Here is a 17634-nt window from a genome sequence, read left to right on the forward strand (position 1 = left end):
TTTTTCTTTATACACACATTTTCACCTAATACATTCAACTTTTGTTCCCCCGACTAGGATGTTAGTGCCATGAGACCAGGCGCTTTTCTTTATTCCCCACTGTAGCCCCAGCCAATAGACAGTACCTGGCACATAGTACACATTCATAAATTTGTATTGAGTGGATGGGGTATATACTTTTTTTACCCCACCTGGCCACTTTAGACATTTCCATTTGTAATTTGCAGAACAGCCTCTTGGCTCTGTGAGAGAAAAACACTGTATCTTAATCTCCTTTTTCTCTAACATCTAAACAGTCCATGGAATTAATATAGGAATTATATATTATATACAGGAATATATATTACATTATAGATATATATATTATATATAGGAATATAATATTATATAGGAATTAATGACTTATACAGTTATGCCTTATACTTTATTTTTCCTTGATTTAAGATTTATGTAAATTTGAGTTTCATACTAATGAAACTGATGAGCTGAGGAGCATCTCTTGTTTTAAAGGAGCCAAAGAGTGTTGTTGTTATATCACGTCTAAGAAACAGACAGGGCAGAAAACAAGAAGGAATAGATGCCAGCACTGTGTTGCAAGGAATTGTGCCTTCATATCCCGGTGTCTTTAGTTTCGTGCTTTAGTAAAATATAATCTTACATTTGGTGCTTGCTTTCTTTTTTTGTTTGTCCTCTTTTCTGTTCAACATATGCAGAGGGGTTCTCAAGCTACACAAAAGAATGTTCTAAATTGGTAGGGCTAAAAACATGTTTGGATTTTATTACCTTCAGCTAAATTATTCCACTACTCAGATTATTTAATCTTTATAGAATTGAATTAAAGCCAAATTTCCTCCATATTATGAATGTCCTTGTCTGTTTCTAATTGTTTCGTATATCTCCTAAATCCTAGATATTTCCTCTGACTCCTGAATCCTGAATGAAATTACTATATCATTTCAAAGCTTATGTTACTATGAATTTCAGTGATGATGGAAATAAAGTAGTCTCACAAAATGGGTTTTGCTCTGACTTCATTTCCTAGAACAAAAACATCAAAATCTACTATTTTGAAACTCAGTGGCTGACTGAATTTCTGACTTTCTCAGTATATAAACACTTTAGGCATGTGAACCACCACCACTACCCCCCTACCCCACCAAAGGTCATTTATGTTTTATATCAGTGTTAGGCCCTGATGATGTCTGAGGTTTGCTATTCAGAAATCTGTTTCATTGAGGAGTTCTGGTATTAGGTGGGTTAGTTAGAAGATGCTACTGAAATATTGAGGCCAGGACATCAGAGATCAGTTCTAGTGTATTCCAAACTCTCAGATGAAATAGATATTTCAATTCTTGGAAATTTCTATCCCAAATTCATTTTTGTTTAGTCCTTTGCCACTCTAGTTACAATATGATCATGATTTTTGTCTTCATATATTGTCTGCTAAATGTATGTAGTTGTATTAACTCTTTATTCATCATACATGTATCAAAAAATCCAAGCCACCTATTAAGTATATCGTTACCAATTATACCAACCAAATAAATTTCAACATTCAGTCTGCCTGAGCATTTTCTATTTTCATATACCTTTGAAGAAGAAAAGTACTCCCACTTTTTCATTTTCTAAAACTCAATCTTTATTGGTTTCCGCTAATTTAAAAAGTAACACACATTTCTGATAGATAGTTAGACCCAATTTTTCTTAAAATGGCATTGTTATGACAAAAGTCAGCTGTCTGAATAGAGTTTGGGGAAACATATATTTTGAAGAATTGCTTCTTATGTTGTTTTCTTATTTACAGTATATCTCTCTACCGGGGGAATTGCAGGCCCATACGATTTGAGCCACCAATGCTGGATTTCCATGAACAGTAAGTTTAAAATTTTTGGACTATACTTTCCCATTAAACTATTATATGTATTTTACATGCATTTGTCTTGTCTTTTGCCTGTGTTACATCTGTATGGGAAAGTTACATGTTCTAGTCATCAGGAAAACAAATGATAATGAATGCAGTTTGAAAATGGGAAGTAAGTATCTATTAGGAGTCTAACATGTAATATTAACCTTTAAAGCTTGAAAAATACTCGCATGTTGTAGTCTCTGGTTCAGAGAATCTTTGGAAACAGCAAAGAACTTATAGTTAGTTGTTTTGATTAGCACTTCATTTTTATTTTTACTATTTAAAAATCTTCTTGTGAATAAAATATATTCTATTTGTTTAATATATGTGCTTTTAATAGACAAGCTCTTTTATATCACCAAATAGTATTATCACCAACCCATAATGGCAGGTAAAAGCAAATGCACAGATAGACATGGTTCAGTCACAGAACTCTGCCTTGATGAGCTAAGCAAACCACTGCGCACCCTCCCCTAAGCAGGAGAGACTCCCTGGCCTCTAAGCAGCTAATACACCCAAGGGCCAGCAAAGCAGCTACATACCTGCACTCAGCACCTAAGAAAGAGCCCCATAGTGCACCCCCAAGATATTTGCTTGGCCTGCCCAATGGCCCTGCACCTGAAATCAGGGCCTGAAAAACAGCCCTGTGGGCAACCACCAGCAGACACACCTCCAGACCAGCTGAGCAGCTCTGTGCCTGTGTCAGGCCTAAGAAATAGCCCTGTGGGTCGCCCCTAGCAAATGTGTCCCCAGGCCAGCCAAGCAGCCTTGTGCGCACATCCTGGATCTGACAAGCAGCTGCATAGGCTGCCTCTGGCAGACACATCCACAGGCCAGCTGAGCAGACTTGCAACTGTGTCCTGGACCTGAGAAACAGCCCCATAGGGCAGACACACTTCAAGGCCAACTAAACACCCATGTGTCTGCACTCCCACCCTGAGAAACAGCTCCATGGGCCACCCCAAGCCAACAGACACCCAAGCCATCTGAGAAGCCATGAGACTGCATCCCAAGCCTGAAAAACAGCCCTGCAGGCCATCTCTGGCAAACATAACTCCCAGTTCAGCTGAGCAGCCTGAGTGGGCTCCTAAATGTCCCTTCACAGATTCTCCAAAAAGAGTTTTTTCATCTTGCTGAGTCAAAAGAAAGTTTTAACTCTGTGACATAAATCCACACATCACAAAGCAGTTTCACAGATAGCTAGGCCTGAGAAACAACCCTTTGGGCTACTCCTGGCAGGCATACCCCCATACCATCCAACTAAACACATGCTTGTGCTCCTGTCCAGAGTAACAGCCCTGTGGTTTAGAGCCAGACCCTAAGTTGGCCAGATTCCAAGCTGCCTGACCCACTGTGTGGATGCACACATCCCTGACCTGAGACACAGCCTGTGAGCCCACCCTCAACAAAGTTGCACTGCTACCAGCACAGACTCTCTCAGCCTAGGCTACTGAGATACTTGCAGACGTCAAGTGTGACTGACAGCTGAGGAAAGTACAGAGAGACTACACTACAGTGCCCACCTAGACACAGATGCACCAAAGCCAGTGCACCCCACCAATCTGACACTCCAAGACCCATTTATATGAATAAGTCTTTCCCGGTGAAATGTACTCCATAAAATTGGAAGAAATGACTTTTCTACCAGATATATAGAAATCAACATGGGGACACATCAAACATAAAAAAGCAAGGAAACGTGACACCTCCAAAGGCAAACAATAATTCTTCAGTAATAGACCCCAATCATAAGAAAATATACTAAATGCTAGAGAAAGAATTCAAAATAATATTAAAGAATCTCAGTGAGATACAGGAAAACTTACAGTTAAGCAAAATCAAGAAAACAGTTCATGATTTGAATAAGAAATTCAAAGAGATAGGTAACATAAAAAAGAACCAAACAGAAATCCTAGAGCTGAAGAATTCAATGAGTGAAATAAAAAATACAGTCAAGAGCTTCAACAACAGACTAAACCAAGCAGAAGAAGGAATTTCTGAACTTGAAGACAGATCTTTTGAAATAACACAGGCAGACAAAAAAGGAAAAAAGGGTGAAGAAAGCCTACAGGATGTATTGTATACCATGAAGTGAACAAATATATTATGGTCATTCCAGAAGGAGAAGAGAAAGGAAAAAGGCATAGAAAACATACTTAATGAAATAGTAGCCGAAAACTTCCCAAGTCTTGAAATTTGAGATGGACATTGGGGTCCAGTAAACTCAAAGAATTTCAATTAGAGTCAGCCCAAACAGGTTATTTCTGAGGCACATTATAGTCAAATTATCAGATGTTAAAGGTAAAGAATTCTAAAAGCAGCAAGAGAAAAGTGTCAAGTCACATATAAGGGAATTCCCATTAAACTAACAGCAGATTTCTCAGCAGAAAACTTACAGGCTGGGAAAGAATGGAATGATATATTAAAAATACTTAAAGTGGGGGTGGGGGACCTGTGAGCCAAGAACACTATACCCTGTAAAGCTACATTTCAGAAATAAAAAAGAAGTACAATCTTTCACAAACAAGGAGAAATGAAGGGAATTCATCACTGCTAGTCTGGCCTTACAAGAAATGCTCAAGGGAGTCTTATATCTGGAAATGAAAAAATAACAACCACCATTATGAAAACATGTGAAACTATAAAATTCACTGGTAGAGCCCAAACACAAAGAAAGGAAAAAGAATCAAACCATATCAATGTGAAAACCACCCAAGCACAGAAAAACCATAAGAAAGGAAGTACAGAACAAAAGATAAAACATCCAGAGAACAATATGACAGGAACAAGTCTTTACCTATCAATAACCCTGAATGTAAATGGGTTCGGTTCCCCCATTTAAAAGATATAAACTGGCTGAATGGATAAACACCCAACTATATACTGCCTATAAGAAACTCACCTCATCTGTAAAGTCATACAGACTGATAGTGAAGGGATAGAAAAAGATACTTCATCCAAATGGAAACCAAAAGCCAGCAGGAGTAGCATTACTTATATCAGGCCAAACAGACATCAAGTAAAAAGCTATAAAAAGCAACAAAGAAGGACATTATGAGATAAAGAGATCAGTTAAGCAAGATAATGTAACAGTTGGAAACATATATGCACCTAGCACTAGAGCACCCAGATATAAAAAGCAACTATTAGATCTGAAGGGAGAGATAGACCCCAGTACAATAATAGAGTTGGGGATTTCAACAGTCCACTCTCAGCATTGGACAGGTCATCGAGACAGAAAATCAATAAAGAAGCATTGGATTTAAACTACACCATCAACCAAATGGACCTAACAGACATTTACAGAACATTTCACCAAACAGCTGCAGAATACCGTTTCTTTCGTCAACACATGAAGCATTCTTCAGGATTGATCATATGTTAGGACAGAAAACAAATCTCAAAAAAATTTTTTAATTAATTTTATCAACTATCTTATCTGACCACAATGGAATTTAAAACTAGAAATCAATAACAAGAGGAACATTCAAAACTACAAATACATGAAAATCAAACAACATATTCCTGAATGACCAATGGGTGAAGGAAGAAATTAAATGGTAAACTAAAATATTTTTTGAGACAAATGAAAATAGAAATACAATATACCAAAACCTATGGGGCACAGCAAAAGCAATATTGAGGCAAATTTATATAACAATAAATCCTACATCAAAAAACTAGAAAGAATTCAAATAAATAACCTAATGATGCATCTTAAAGAACTAGAAAAGAACAAACCAAAGCCTCAAAATTAGTGGAAGGAAATAAGTAAGATGAAAATCAAAATAAATGAAATTGAGACTAAAAATACCTACAAAAAGTGGGGAACATCTGTGTTTATTTGTTGAGTTACAAAAATCTAACCATATTATCTCAATATGCCATTTTTATAACCTTCTTTTTAAACTTAATATATTGTGCATACTTAAAAAAATTGCATTGAATTTTCTCTTATGTTATTTTATAGTATTAAAGAACATCAAAATTTATGGGTATATTTGTCAAATTCACTTATTTTTAATTGTTTTAAACTTTTTATTTTGTGATCAGTGCTGAAACTGATTATTTAAATACAACCATGACTATTTCCTTTCCTCAAGAGAGAGTCCTAATGAAAGGATATACAGAATATTAAAGATTTTAGTTAACCTTTAGCCTAGAGAACAGCTCGGTGTCATGAACAAGGAGCAACTTAAAGAAATAAAAGAATCAGTCTATGACCAGTGAGGAAATAAATGGGATTTCTCATAGAGACTGTTACTAGTCATAGAGAACCTGAAATGTCATGAGCTGAGAGAAATTGTGGAAGATATGTGGAAGAAGCGTGAATGGATAGATGAACTCCAGTACAAGCAAGGGTCAGTTGACACAGTAAAGAAAATTTATTTGAAGCATAGCAAAGGAGTACAGTTTTTTATGACTGTTCCCCAAAGCAGCGGATTTACATGCTGCTCCAAAATAGTGGAAACAAACAAACAATAGTCTGTCATGTTATGTTATGATAGTCTGAATGTTTGTGTCCTCCCAAAATTCATACATTGAAACCTAATCTCTGATGTGATGGTGTTCAGAGGTGGAGCCTTAGGAGGTGTTTAGGTCAGGAGCGCAGACCTAATCTCACAAATGGAATTAGTGACCTTACAAGACAGGCCCCACAGAGCTACTGTCCCCTTTCTACCATGTGAGGACCCAGCTAGAAGGTGTCACCTGTGACCCAGAAAGAAGGCTCCACACAAGAACCCAACTGTGTCGACACCCTGATCTCAGATTTCCCAGCCTCTAGATCTATGAAAAATAAATTTGTCATTTATTCTGCTATAGCAGCCCAAAAGGACTGAGCCACCATTCTACTATTATTTAAAACTTTTCTGGATCAAGTCAGAGAACACTGAGCAGAGTTTGTTATATCTCGCAAGCGTAGAAGTGGATCTGTAGAAGTAGGGGTTGCGGGCAGGTGTGAACCAACATGTGTAAGGGTTCAGTCAGAGAGGCAGAACTAGTCAGATTTTAAATGAATGTATATGTATATATACACGCACATGGGTTTATAATAAGGAATTGGCTTATATATTTGAAAGAGCTGGTTAAGCAAGCTCAAAGCCCACAGGGCCAGGCAGTCAGGAAGGGAGGATAGCGGACTGGAACCCCAAGGGCACACACTGAAGTTTCTTGTCCACAGATAAGTATCCAGGGAAGATCCTGAGGAGAGGAGAGAAATTGCAGGTCTAGCTGCTGTTTGAAGCCTCTTGGCTCAGACAGGGCCTAAGCTTTCTTTGAAAGCGCTTCCCAGTGACTAAGACAGACTCACCTAGAATAATCCTCTTTATTAACTTATAATCAGCCTATTAGTACTTTAATTATGTTGGCAAAATCTCTTCCAGCAGGACTTAGGTTAGTGTTTGAATAACTGGGAAAAGGTATATTATACTACAAAATAGCTGCTGTCTCACTTTTCTCTTCTGGCTCTAAGGAGATAATATTACTTGTAACTCACCCTAACCAGAAACATACTAGAAAGGGAATTCTGGGGACTTTAGTTCAGTCCAGCCAAGTTGATATCACAAAGCTACCCCATAGATACAAACAAAGAGGTTCCTAAATTTTGAACTTCTGACTCTAGAAAATGAAGAGAGATATGGTTGAAAGAATTTGCTTAGTAATTTTAAGTTAAGGTTCTTTTTATGAAACTTGAAAGTAGTCTTGGGACAAAGAAAATGAAATTTGTACATTTTCACTGCAGAAAGTAAATTATCAATGTCTTCAGAAAGTGACTGCTAAAAGAAATCAGGTATTTTAGAATATATCCTCTTTTAAAGTTATTGTATGTTTTTTCCACTCTCAGAAGCATACAACTTGTTGATTCAAGTTGTTTTCTGCATTAACTGCATTTATTTTTGCCACCACAAATCACTGCTCTTTTTAACATGAATGTTACCAAGTGAAAAAAGATTAGAATACTGTAATACAGAATGGCCCCTCTTAATACCTGTTAGCTACCTATTCAACATCTACCCTTTTTTTTTTTTTTTTTTTTTTTTTTTTTTTTTTTTGCAGTTATCCAGCCCTTAGGCCTGGCACCCTGTCCTAGCTCAGGGGTAAATCTTGATTAATCAAGTCAGTTGTAATAATTCCATTATTATTGCTTGTGGTCTGTTCAAGGGTGAATGTGACCCAGTTTTACTCTATAATATGAGGGCAGGTCAACTGAGGTGTTTCTGGGGAAGGATTGTTTTTTTTTTTACTCTGAAAAGAGTCACAGCCAGATGCTGTGGCTCACGCCTGTAATCCCAACCCTATGAGAGGCCGAGGTGGGAGGATTGCTTGAGCTCAAGAGTTTGAGACCAGCCTGGGCAACACAGTGAAACCCAATCCCTACAAAAAATTTTAAAAAGTAATGGTAGTGTGCGCCTAGGAGGCAGAGGTTGCAGTGAGCTGAGATCACAACACTGCACTCCAGCCTGTGCAACAGAGCCAGACCCTGTCTCAAAAAAAAAAAAAAAAAAAGAGTCGCAAGAAAGAAACGCCCATCTTCTATGCCAGAACGCCCATCTTCTATGCCAGATACTGTCTGCATGCAGTGCCTAGGATACTGTGGCAATCTTCTTGCAATCAGTGAGGGGTTCTAGCCTGAGGACTGATACCATGCAGTCACCAAAGGCAATTGGTCTAACAGAGTGGAAAGATGGAAAGAACCTGCGTCTTTCATAATGTTGTTGAACTGCTAAATTAATCAACCCTGGAACTGCCCTACTTTAGGTCTTTTTGTTTGGTGACACTTTGATCTGTTGGAGAGTGCATGGCACCTGGCACCGCTAACTTCTTCCTCCCTCTCAGATCTTTCCCTCCCTGTACCCTTGTGAACCTCTGTCCATGTTTTCCTCCTGTGCCTGAGGCTATTTTTAAAATTATCTTTCAAGGGTTTATGTTCCTCTGCGTATCCCCAAATTGCGGTTGTGTGCAGCTGCGTTTCTTTCCTCACCTCATTTCAACCAATTCTGCGCTTTCTTACTGGGTGGGTTCTTCCATGCCTTTGGCATATGCCTGTAATCTCCCAGTCTCTGTCATCCCCCCTCACTCACCATGTGTCTCCAACACCACCCTAAACTCACCATGTCTTGTTCTTCTGTATCTCCAGTCCATGAACGGTACCATAGTCACCAAAGCCAGAATCTTCAGGCTTCCTGGATTCCTCCCTTTCCTTCACAGCACTCCATCCTCTTCCCGTCAAATCCGTTCCAGGAAGGAATCCTATGAATTTTTCATGTCTGTTCTTCTCTAATCCTCACTACTTACCCCTCTCCTCTTAACTCAGGTCCGCATCATTTCTCATCTGGACTGTTACCATATGCCTGCCACTTTCTAGTTCAGGATTCATGCTGTCAACAGGGAAATGTTTTTGACATCAAAATCTGATCATGTCGTTTTCCCCACTTCCCCTCCCCAAAAATTTCTTTAATGGTTTCCTATTTGCCTTCAGGATAAATGCTAAATTCATTATAAAACTTGCCTTTTTACCTTCCTTATATGTCCTCCACACCTGGAGAGAACTACATGTCATTTCCTGAAAGCACTGATCTTCATAAGGGCTGGGCGTGTTATTCATACCTTGAGTCTCCCCTCTAAAGATAGTTTTTTATGGAAGTTTTCATACATATAGGAAAGTAGAAAGAACAAATAATGGATGTATTTTTAACATAAACTCAGGGGTTGTTACCATTTTTGCATATTTATACTTTTGTTTTTGAATCATTTGAAAGCAGCAGACCTCATGACCTTTCATTCCTAATTCTTGAGCACACACTGCCATACAGTTGATCCTTTAACAACATGGCAGGTTAGGGGCATGGACTCCCTACCACACTGCGTAGTTGAAAATTCATATGTAACTTTTGACTCCCCAAAAACTTAACTACTAATAGCCTACTTTTGACCAGAAGCCTTGCTGATAATATAAGCAGTCAGTTAACATATATTTTGAATGTAATAGATATTATATGTACTGTATTTTTACCATAAAGGAAGCTAAAAAAAAGTTAAGAAAACAATAAGGAAATTCTCATTCATTAAGTGGAGGTGGATCATCATAAAGGTCTTCACCTCATCTTCACATTGAGTAGGTTGAGGAGGAAGTGATAGTCTCACTGTCACAGGTGGCAGAGGCGGAAGAAAATCTGTGTGGACCCTCACAGTTCAAACCCATATTGTTCAACAGTCAACTGTATAAGGACATTCTGCATAACTACAGTACCATTATTGACACTGTAAGAAAATTAATAGTAATTATGGGGTGCTTTTAATCTCCCTCTGTTTTGGTCAAGGCTGTAGTTGTTCAGTTTTAAGTGACAGAAACCTGAAACTAATTGAGGCAAAAATGATAATATATTGGAATACTGAGGACCATAATATATCTGCAGGAAAGTCAGAGATGCAGCTGGCACCTGGGAACAACAGCATTCACTTGCTCTAACACCACCAGGAGTCTTCTGTCTCTTATTTCTGCCTGCCTGTGTATTGGCTTATTCTCTCTCACTGCCGGTATCCTTTTCCTACAGCAATGGGAAGAAATTCGCTGACTGCTCTTCAGCCTTGCGTTCTGTGTCTTCCCTCCACTGGGAAGCTCTGTTGTAAAGCCTTTCCCCAGTCTAAGCAGTGGAAACTGCCTTCTCTCTGCTTCCAGGGTAGTGTTAATCCTGCCGAGATGAGATGGAGCCCCACCCAAAATTTGGTTCAGATATCAAGACTGTTGATGTCACACATGCACACACACCAGCAGGATGAAAAAGTTTATTATATTCACCGAATGAAGCTTCTAGGGGATGACCATGGTAGGCAGATGTGAGAAAGGGCTGGAGAGAGCAGAGAAAGACTAGCTTGGTTTTTTTGTTTGTTTCTTTGCTCATTATTTTTTTTTTTAATTATTATACTTTAAGTTCTGGGGTATATGTGCAGAACGTGCAGTTTTGTTACATAGGTATACACATGCCATGGTAGTTTGCTGCACGCATCAACCCATCACCTACGTTAGGTATTTCTCCTAATGTTATCCCTCCTCTAGCCCCCGAGCCCCTGACAGGACCTGGTGTATGATGTTCCCCCCTGTATGTCCATGTGTTCTCATTGTTCAACTCCCACTTATGAGTGAGAACATGCAGTGTTTGGTTTTCTGCTCTTGTGGTAGTTTGCTGAGAATGATGATTTCCAGCTTCATCCATGTCCCTGCAAAGGACATGAACTCATCCTTTTGTATGGCTGCATAGTATTCCATGTTGTATGTGTGCCACATTTTCTTTATCCAGTCTATTGATGGACATATGAGTTGCTTCCAAGTCTTTGCTATTGTGAATAGTGCCGCAGTAAACATACGTGTGCGTGTGTCTTTATAGGAGAATGATTTATAGTCCTTTGGGTATATACCCAGTAATGGGATTGCTGGGTCAAATGGTATTTCTAGTTCTAGATCCTTGAGGAATCACCACACTGTCTTCTACAATGGTTGAACTAATTTACCTGCCCACCAGTAGTGTAAAAGCGTTCCTATTTCTTCACATCCTCTCCAGCATCTGTTGTTTCCTGACTTTTTAATGATCGCCATTCTAACTGGTGTGAGATGGTATCTCATTGTGGTTTTGATTTGCATTTCTCTAATGACCAGTGATGATGAGCTTTTTTTCATATGTTTGTTGGCTGCATAAATGTCTTCTTTTGAGAAGTGTCTGTTCATATCCGTTGCTCACTTTTTGATGGGATCTTTTTTTCTTGAAATTTGTTTAAGTTCCTTGTAGATTCTGGATATTAGCCCTTTGTCAGATGGATAGATTGCAAAAAAACTTAGTTCTCCCATTCTATAGGCTGCCTTTTCGCTCTGATGATAGTTTCTTTTGCTGTGCAGAAGCTCTTTAGTTTAATTAGGTCCCATGTGTCAATTTTGGCTTTTGTCGCCATTGCTTTTGGTGTTTTAGTCATGAAGTCTTTGCCCATGCCTATGTCCTGAATGGTATTCCCCAGGTTTTCTTCTAGGATTTTTATGGTCCTAGGTTATACGTTTAAGTCTTTGATCCATCTTGAGTTGATTTTTGTATAAGGTATAAGAAAGTGGTCCAGTTTCAGTTTTCTGCATACGGCAAGCCAGTTTTCCCAACGCCATTTATTAAATAGGGAATCTTTTCTGCATTGCTTGTTTGTGTCAGGTTTGTCAAACATCAGATGGTTGTAGATATGTGGTGTTATTTCTGAGGCCTCTCTTCTGTTCCGTTGGTCTATATATCTGTTTTGGTACCAGGACCATACTGTTTTCATTACCGTAGCCTTGTAGTATAGTTTGAAGTCACATAGTGTGATGCCTTTAGCTTTGTTCTTCTTGCCCAGGATTGTCTTGGCAACACAGGTTCTTTTTGGTTCCATATGAAATTTAAAGTAGTTTTTTCCAATTGGAAGAAAGTTAGTGGTAGCTTGTTGGGGATAGCAGTGAATCTATAAATTACTTTAGGCAGTATGGCCATTTTCATGATATTGATTCTTCCTATCCATGAGCATAGAATGTTTTTCCATTTGTTTGTGTCCTCTCTTAATTTCCTTGAGCAGTGGTTTGTAGTTCTCCTTGAAGAGGTCCTTCACATCCCTTGTAAGTTGGATTCCTAGGTATTTTGTTCTCTTTGTAGCAATTGTGAATGGGAGTTACTCATGATTTGGCTCTCTGTTTGTCTGTTAGTGGTGTATAGGAATGCTTCTGAGTTTTGCATATTGATTTTGTATCCTGAGACTTTGCTGAAGTAGCTTATCAGCAACTTAAGGAGATTTTGGGCTGAGATGATGGGGTTTTCTAAATATACCATCATGTCATCTGCAAACAGATACAATTTGACTTCCTCCTTTTCTATTTGAATACCCTTTATTTCTTTCTCTTGCCTGATTGCCCTGGCCAGAACTTCCAATACTATGTTGAATAGGAGTGGTGAGACAGGGCATCCTTGTCTTGTGTCAGTTTTCAAAGGGAATGCTTCCAGTTTTTGCTCACTCAGTATGGTATTGGCTATGGGTTTGTCATAAATAGCTTTTATTATTTTGAGATATGTTCCATCAATACCTAGTTGATTGACAGTTTTTAGTATGAAGGAGTGTTGAATTTTGTTGAAGGCCTTTTCTGCATCTATTGAGATAATCCTGTGTCTTTTGTCATTGGTTCTGTTTATGTGATAGATTATCTTTATTGGTTTACTTATGTTGAACCAGCCTTTCCACCCCAGGGATGAAGACAACTTGATCGTGGTGGATAAGCTTTTTGATGTGCTGTTCAGTTTGCCAGTATTTTATTGAGGATTTTCGCACCAGTGTTCATCAGGGATATTGGCCTGAAATTTTCTTTTTTTGTTGTGTCTCTGACAGGTTTTGGATCAGGATGATGCTGGCCTCATAAAATGGGTTAGGGAGGATTTCCTCTTTTTCTGTTGTTTGGAATAGTTTCAGAAGGAATGGTAGCAGCTCCTCTACCTCTGGTAGAATTTGACTGTGAATCCATCTGGTCCTGGACTTTTTTCGGTTGGTAGGCTATTAATTCCTGCCTCAATTTCAGAACTTTCAATTGGTCTATTCAGGGATTCGACTTTTTCCTGGTTTAGTCTTGAGAGGGTGTATGTGTCCAGGAATTTATCCATTTCTTCTAGATTTTCTAGTTTATTTGCGTAGAGGTGTTTATAGTATTCTCTGATGGTAGCTTGTATTTCTGTTGGATAAGTGGTGATATCCCGTATATCACTTTTTATTGCATCTATTTGATTCTTCTCTGTTAGTCTGGCTAGTGGTCTATTTTGTTGACCTTTTCAAAAACCCAGCACCTGGATTCATTGATTTTTTTGAAGGGTTTTTTGTGTCTCTATTTCCTTCAGTTCTGCCCTGATCGTGGTTATTTCTTGTCTTCTGCTAGATTTTGAATTTTTTTTGCTGTCACTTCTCTAGTTCTTCTAATTTTGAAGTTATGTTGTTGATTTTAGATCTTTCCTGCTTTCTCTGATGAGCATTTAGTGGTGTAAATTTCCCTCTACACAGTGCTTTAAATGTGTCCCAGAGATTCTGGTACATTGTGTCTTCGTTCTCATTGGTTTCAGAGAACATCTTTTTTCTGCCTTCATTTCGTTATTTACCCAGTAGTCATTCAGGAGCAGGTTGTTCAGCTTCCATGCAGTTGTGCAGTTTTAAGTGAGTTTCTTAATCCTGAGTTCGAATTTGATTGCACTGTGATCTGAGAAACTGTTTGTTATGATTTCTGTTATTTTGCATATGTTGAGGAGTGTTTTACTTCCAATTATGTGGTCAGTTTTAGAATAAGTGTGATGTGGTGCTGAGAAGAATGTATATTCTGTTGATTTGGGGTGGAGAGTTCTGTAGATGTCTATTAGGTTTGCTTGGTCCAGAGCTGAGTTCAATTCCTGAATATCCTTGTTAATTTTCTGTCTCGTTGATCTGTCTAATATGGACAGTGGGGTGTTAAAATCTCCCACTATTATTGTGTGGGAGTCTAAGTCTCTTTGTAGGTCTCTAAGAACTTGCTTTATGAATCTGGGTGTTCCTGTATTGGGTGCATATATATTTAGGATAGCTCTTGTTGCATTGATCTGTTTACCATTATATAATGCCCTTCTTTGTCTCTTTTGATCTTTGTTGGTTTAAAGTCTGTTTTATCAGAGATTAGGACTGCAACTCCTGCTTTTTTTCCTTTCCATTTGCTTGGTAAATATTCCTCCATCCATTTATTTTGAGCCTGTGTGTCTTTGCATGTGATATGGGTCTCCTGAATATAGCACACTGATGAGTCTTGACTCTTTTTTCAGTTTGCCAGTCTGTGTCTTTAATTGGGGCATTTGGCCCATTTACATTTAAGTTTAATATTGTTATGTGTGAATTTGATCCTGTTATTATGATGCTAGCTGGATGTTTGCCTGTTAGTTGCAGTTTCTTCATAGTGTCGATATTCTTTGCAATTTAGTATGTTTTTACAGTGGATGGTACTGGTTGTTCCTGTCCATGTTTAGTGCTTCCTTCAGGAGCTCTTGTAAGGCAGGCCTGGTGGTGACAGAATATCTCAGCATTTGCTTGTCTGTAAAGGATTTTATTTCTCCTTCACTTATGAAGCTTAGTTTGGCTGGATATGAAATTCTGGGTTGAAAATTATTTTCTTTGAGGATGTTGAATATTGGGCCTCACTCTCTTCTGGCTTGTAGAGTTTCTGCCGAGAGATCCTCTGTTAGTCTGATAGGCTTCCCTTTGTGGGTAACCCGACCTTTCTCTGTGGCTGCGCTTAACATTTTTTCCTTCATTTCAACCTTGGTGAATCTGACAATTATGTGTCTTAGGGTTGCCCTTCTCGAGGAGTGTTGTTGTGCTGTTCTCTGAATTTGAATGTTGGCCTGTCTTGCTAGATTGGAGAAGTTCTCCTGGATAATATCCTGAAGAGTGTTTTCCAGCTTGGTTCCATTCTCCCCATCACTTTCAGGTACACCAATCAAACGTAGATTTGGTCTTTTCACATATTGCCATATTTCTTGGAGGCTTTGTTCATTCCTTTTTATTCCTTTTTCTCTAATCTTGTCTTCGCTCTTTATTTCATTAAGTTGATCTTCAATCGCTGATATCCTTTCTTCCACTTGACCGATTCAGCTATTGAAACTTGTGTATGCTTCACGAAGATCTCGTGCTGTATTTTTCAGCTCCATCAGGTCATTTATGTTCTTCTCTACACTGATTATTCTAGTTAGCAATTTGTCTAACCTTTTTTCAAGGTTCTTGGCTTCCTTGCATTGGATTAGAACATACTTCTTTAGCTTGGAGGAGTTTGTTATTACCCACCTTCTGAAACCTACTTCTGTCAATTCGTCAAACTCATTCTCCATCCAGTTTTGTTCCCTTGCTGGCAAGGAGTTGTGATCCTTTGGAGGAGAAGAGGCCTTCTGGTTTTTGGAATTTTCAGCCTTTTTGTGCTGGTTTCTCCCCATCTTTGTGGATTTATCTACCTTTGGTCTTTGATGTTGGCGACCTTTGGATGGCGTCTTTGAGTGGACATGCTATTCCTTTCTGTTAGTTTTCCTTCTGACAGGCTCCTCTGCTGCCGGTCTGCTGGAGTTTGCTGGAGGTCCACTCCCAACCCTGTTTGCCTTGGTATCACCAGTGGAGGCTGCAGAACAGCAAAGATTGCTGCCTGATCGTTCCTCTGGAAGCTTCGTCCCAGAGGGGCACCTGCCAGATGCCAGCTAGAGCTCTCCTGTATGAGGTGTCCGTTGGCCCCTACTGGGAGTTTTCTCCCAGTCAGGATACACAGGGGTCAGGGACCCACTTGAGGAGGCAGTCTGACCTTTAGCAGAGCTCGACGCTGTGCTGGGAGGTCCACTGCTCTCTTCAGAGCTGTCAGGCAGGGATGTTTAAGTCTGCTGAAGTTTTGGCCACAGCCACCCCTTTCCCCAGGTGCTCTGTCCCAGGGAGCTGGGGGTTTATCTATAAGTCCCTGACTAGGGCTGCTGCCTTTTTTTAGAGGTGCCCTGCCCAGAGAAGAGAAATGTGGCAGTCTGGCCACAGCGGCCTTGCTGAGCTGCAGTGGGCTCCGCCCAGTTCTAACTTCCCAGTGACTTTGTTTACACTGTGACTGTAAAACCACCTACTCAAGCCTCAGCAATGGCGGACGCCCCTCCCCCCCACCAAGCTCCATTGTCGCAGGTTGACCTCAGACTGCTGCTGTGCTGGCAGCGAGAACTTCAAGCCAGTGAATCTTAGTTTTCTGGGCTTCATGGGGGTGGGACCCACTGAGCCAGACCACTTGGGTCCCTGGCTTCAGCACCCCTTTCCAGGGGAGTGAATGGTTCTGTCTTGCTGGTGTTCCAGGTGCCACTGGGGTATGGGAAAAAAAGAACTCCTTTAGTTAGTTCAGTGTCTGCCCAAATAGCCTCCCAGTTTTGTGCTTGAAACCCAGGGCCCTGATGGGGTAGGCACCGGAGGGAATCTCCTGGTTTGCAGCTTGCAAAGACCGTGGGACAAGCGCAGTATCTGTGCCAGAGTTCCTCAGGTTCAGTCCCTGACAGCTTCCTTTGGGTAGGAGAGAAAATTCCCCTACCCCTTGTGCTTCACAGGTGAGGTGATGCCCCACCCTGCTTCAGCTCGCCTTCCGTGGGCTGCACCCATTGTCTAACCAGTCCCAGTTGGAAATGTAGAAATCACCCACCTTCTGCATCCACCTTGCTGGGAGCCGCAGACTGGAGCTGTTCCTATTCGGCCATCTTGCCAGCAGTCGGTTTTTATTGTGGTTGGGGAGCAAGGCTGGAGTGGGTTTGCGTGATTGGAACTTCTCACTAGCTCCCAGAGAGAAGGGCTTTCTTATTGGCTTGCCCAGGTGTGGGGCTCGAGGTAAAGGGGCATCGTTGGGGCTTGAAAACTATCAACAGTTGAATATCAAAAATGGAGTTAGAGTCTTTCTAACTCATGGCGTCTTCTAAAAAGTATCAGGCCCTTCAGTAAGGGTGCATCTAGAATTTCCCTTGCTTCTTTCTTGACCCCAGTGCTGACTCCTGTCATTACCCTGATCATTCCTACTCCCCTCTAGAATTTGTTTCACAATAAACAGATCAAATTAGCTTTCTTTGTTTTCAGACTTTTTGTTTAAATTTATTCTTTAAGCCTACCTTTATTCTCTCTGCCCTCCCTCCCTTTCCCTTCCCCTCTTTTCTTTTCCCTCTTTCTCTCCTCCT

The 17634-nt window shown here is 39.9% G+C and overlaps 1 protein-coding gene across 4 annotated transcripts in view; it reads left to right on the forward strand.

Moving 5' to 3' along the window:
- The window catches only part of TMEM131 (transmembrane protein 131), a 254572-nt gene that overhangs the window by 120789 nt on the left and 116149 nt on the right, over nt 1-17634 (forward strand). For all 4 annotated transcript variants that reach the window (XM_055241870.2, XM_055241869.2, XM_063616805.1 and 1 more), the window contains one exon: nt 1805-1873. In XM_055241870.2, coding sequence (XP_055097845.1) covers nt 1805-1873 — 69 coding nt within the window. The remainder of the gene's footprint in view (nt 1-1804; nt 1874-17634) is intronic.

This window comes from Symphalangus syndactylus, chromosome 14, assembly GCF_028878055.3.
Source record: "Symphalangus syndactylus isolate Jambi chromosome 14, NHGRI_mSymSyn1-v2.1_pri, whole genome shotgun sequence".
NCBI classification, from domain to species: domain Eukaryota; kingdom Metazoa; phylum Chordata; class Mammalia; order Primates; family Hylobatidae; genus Symphalangus; species Symphalangus syndactylus.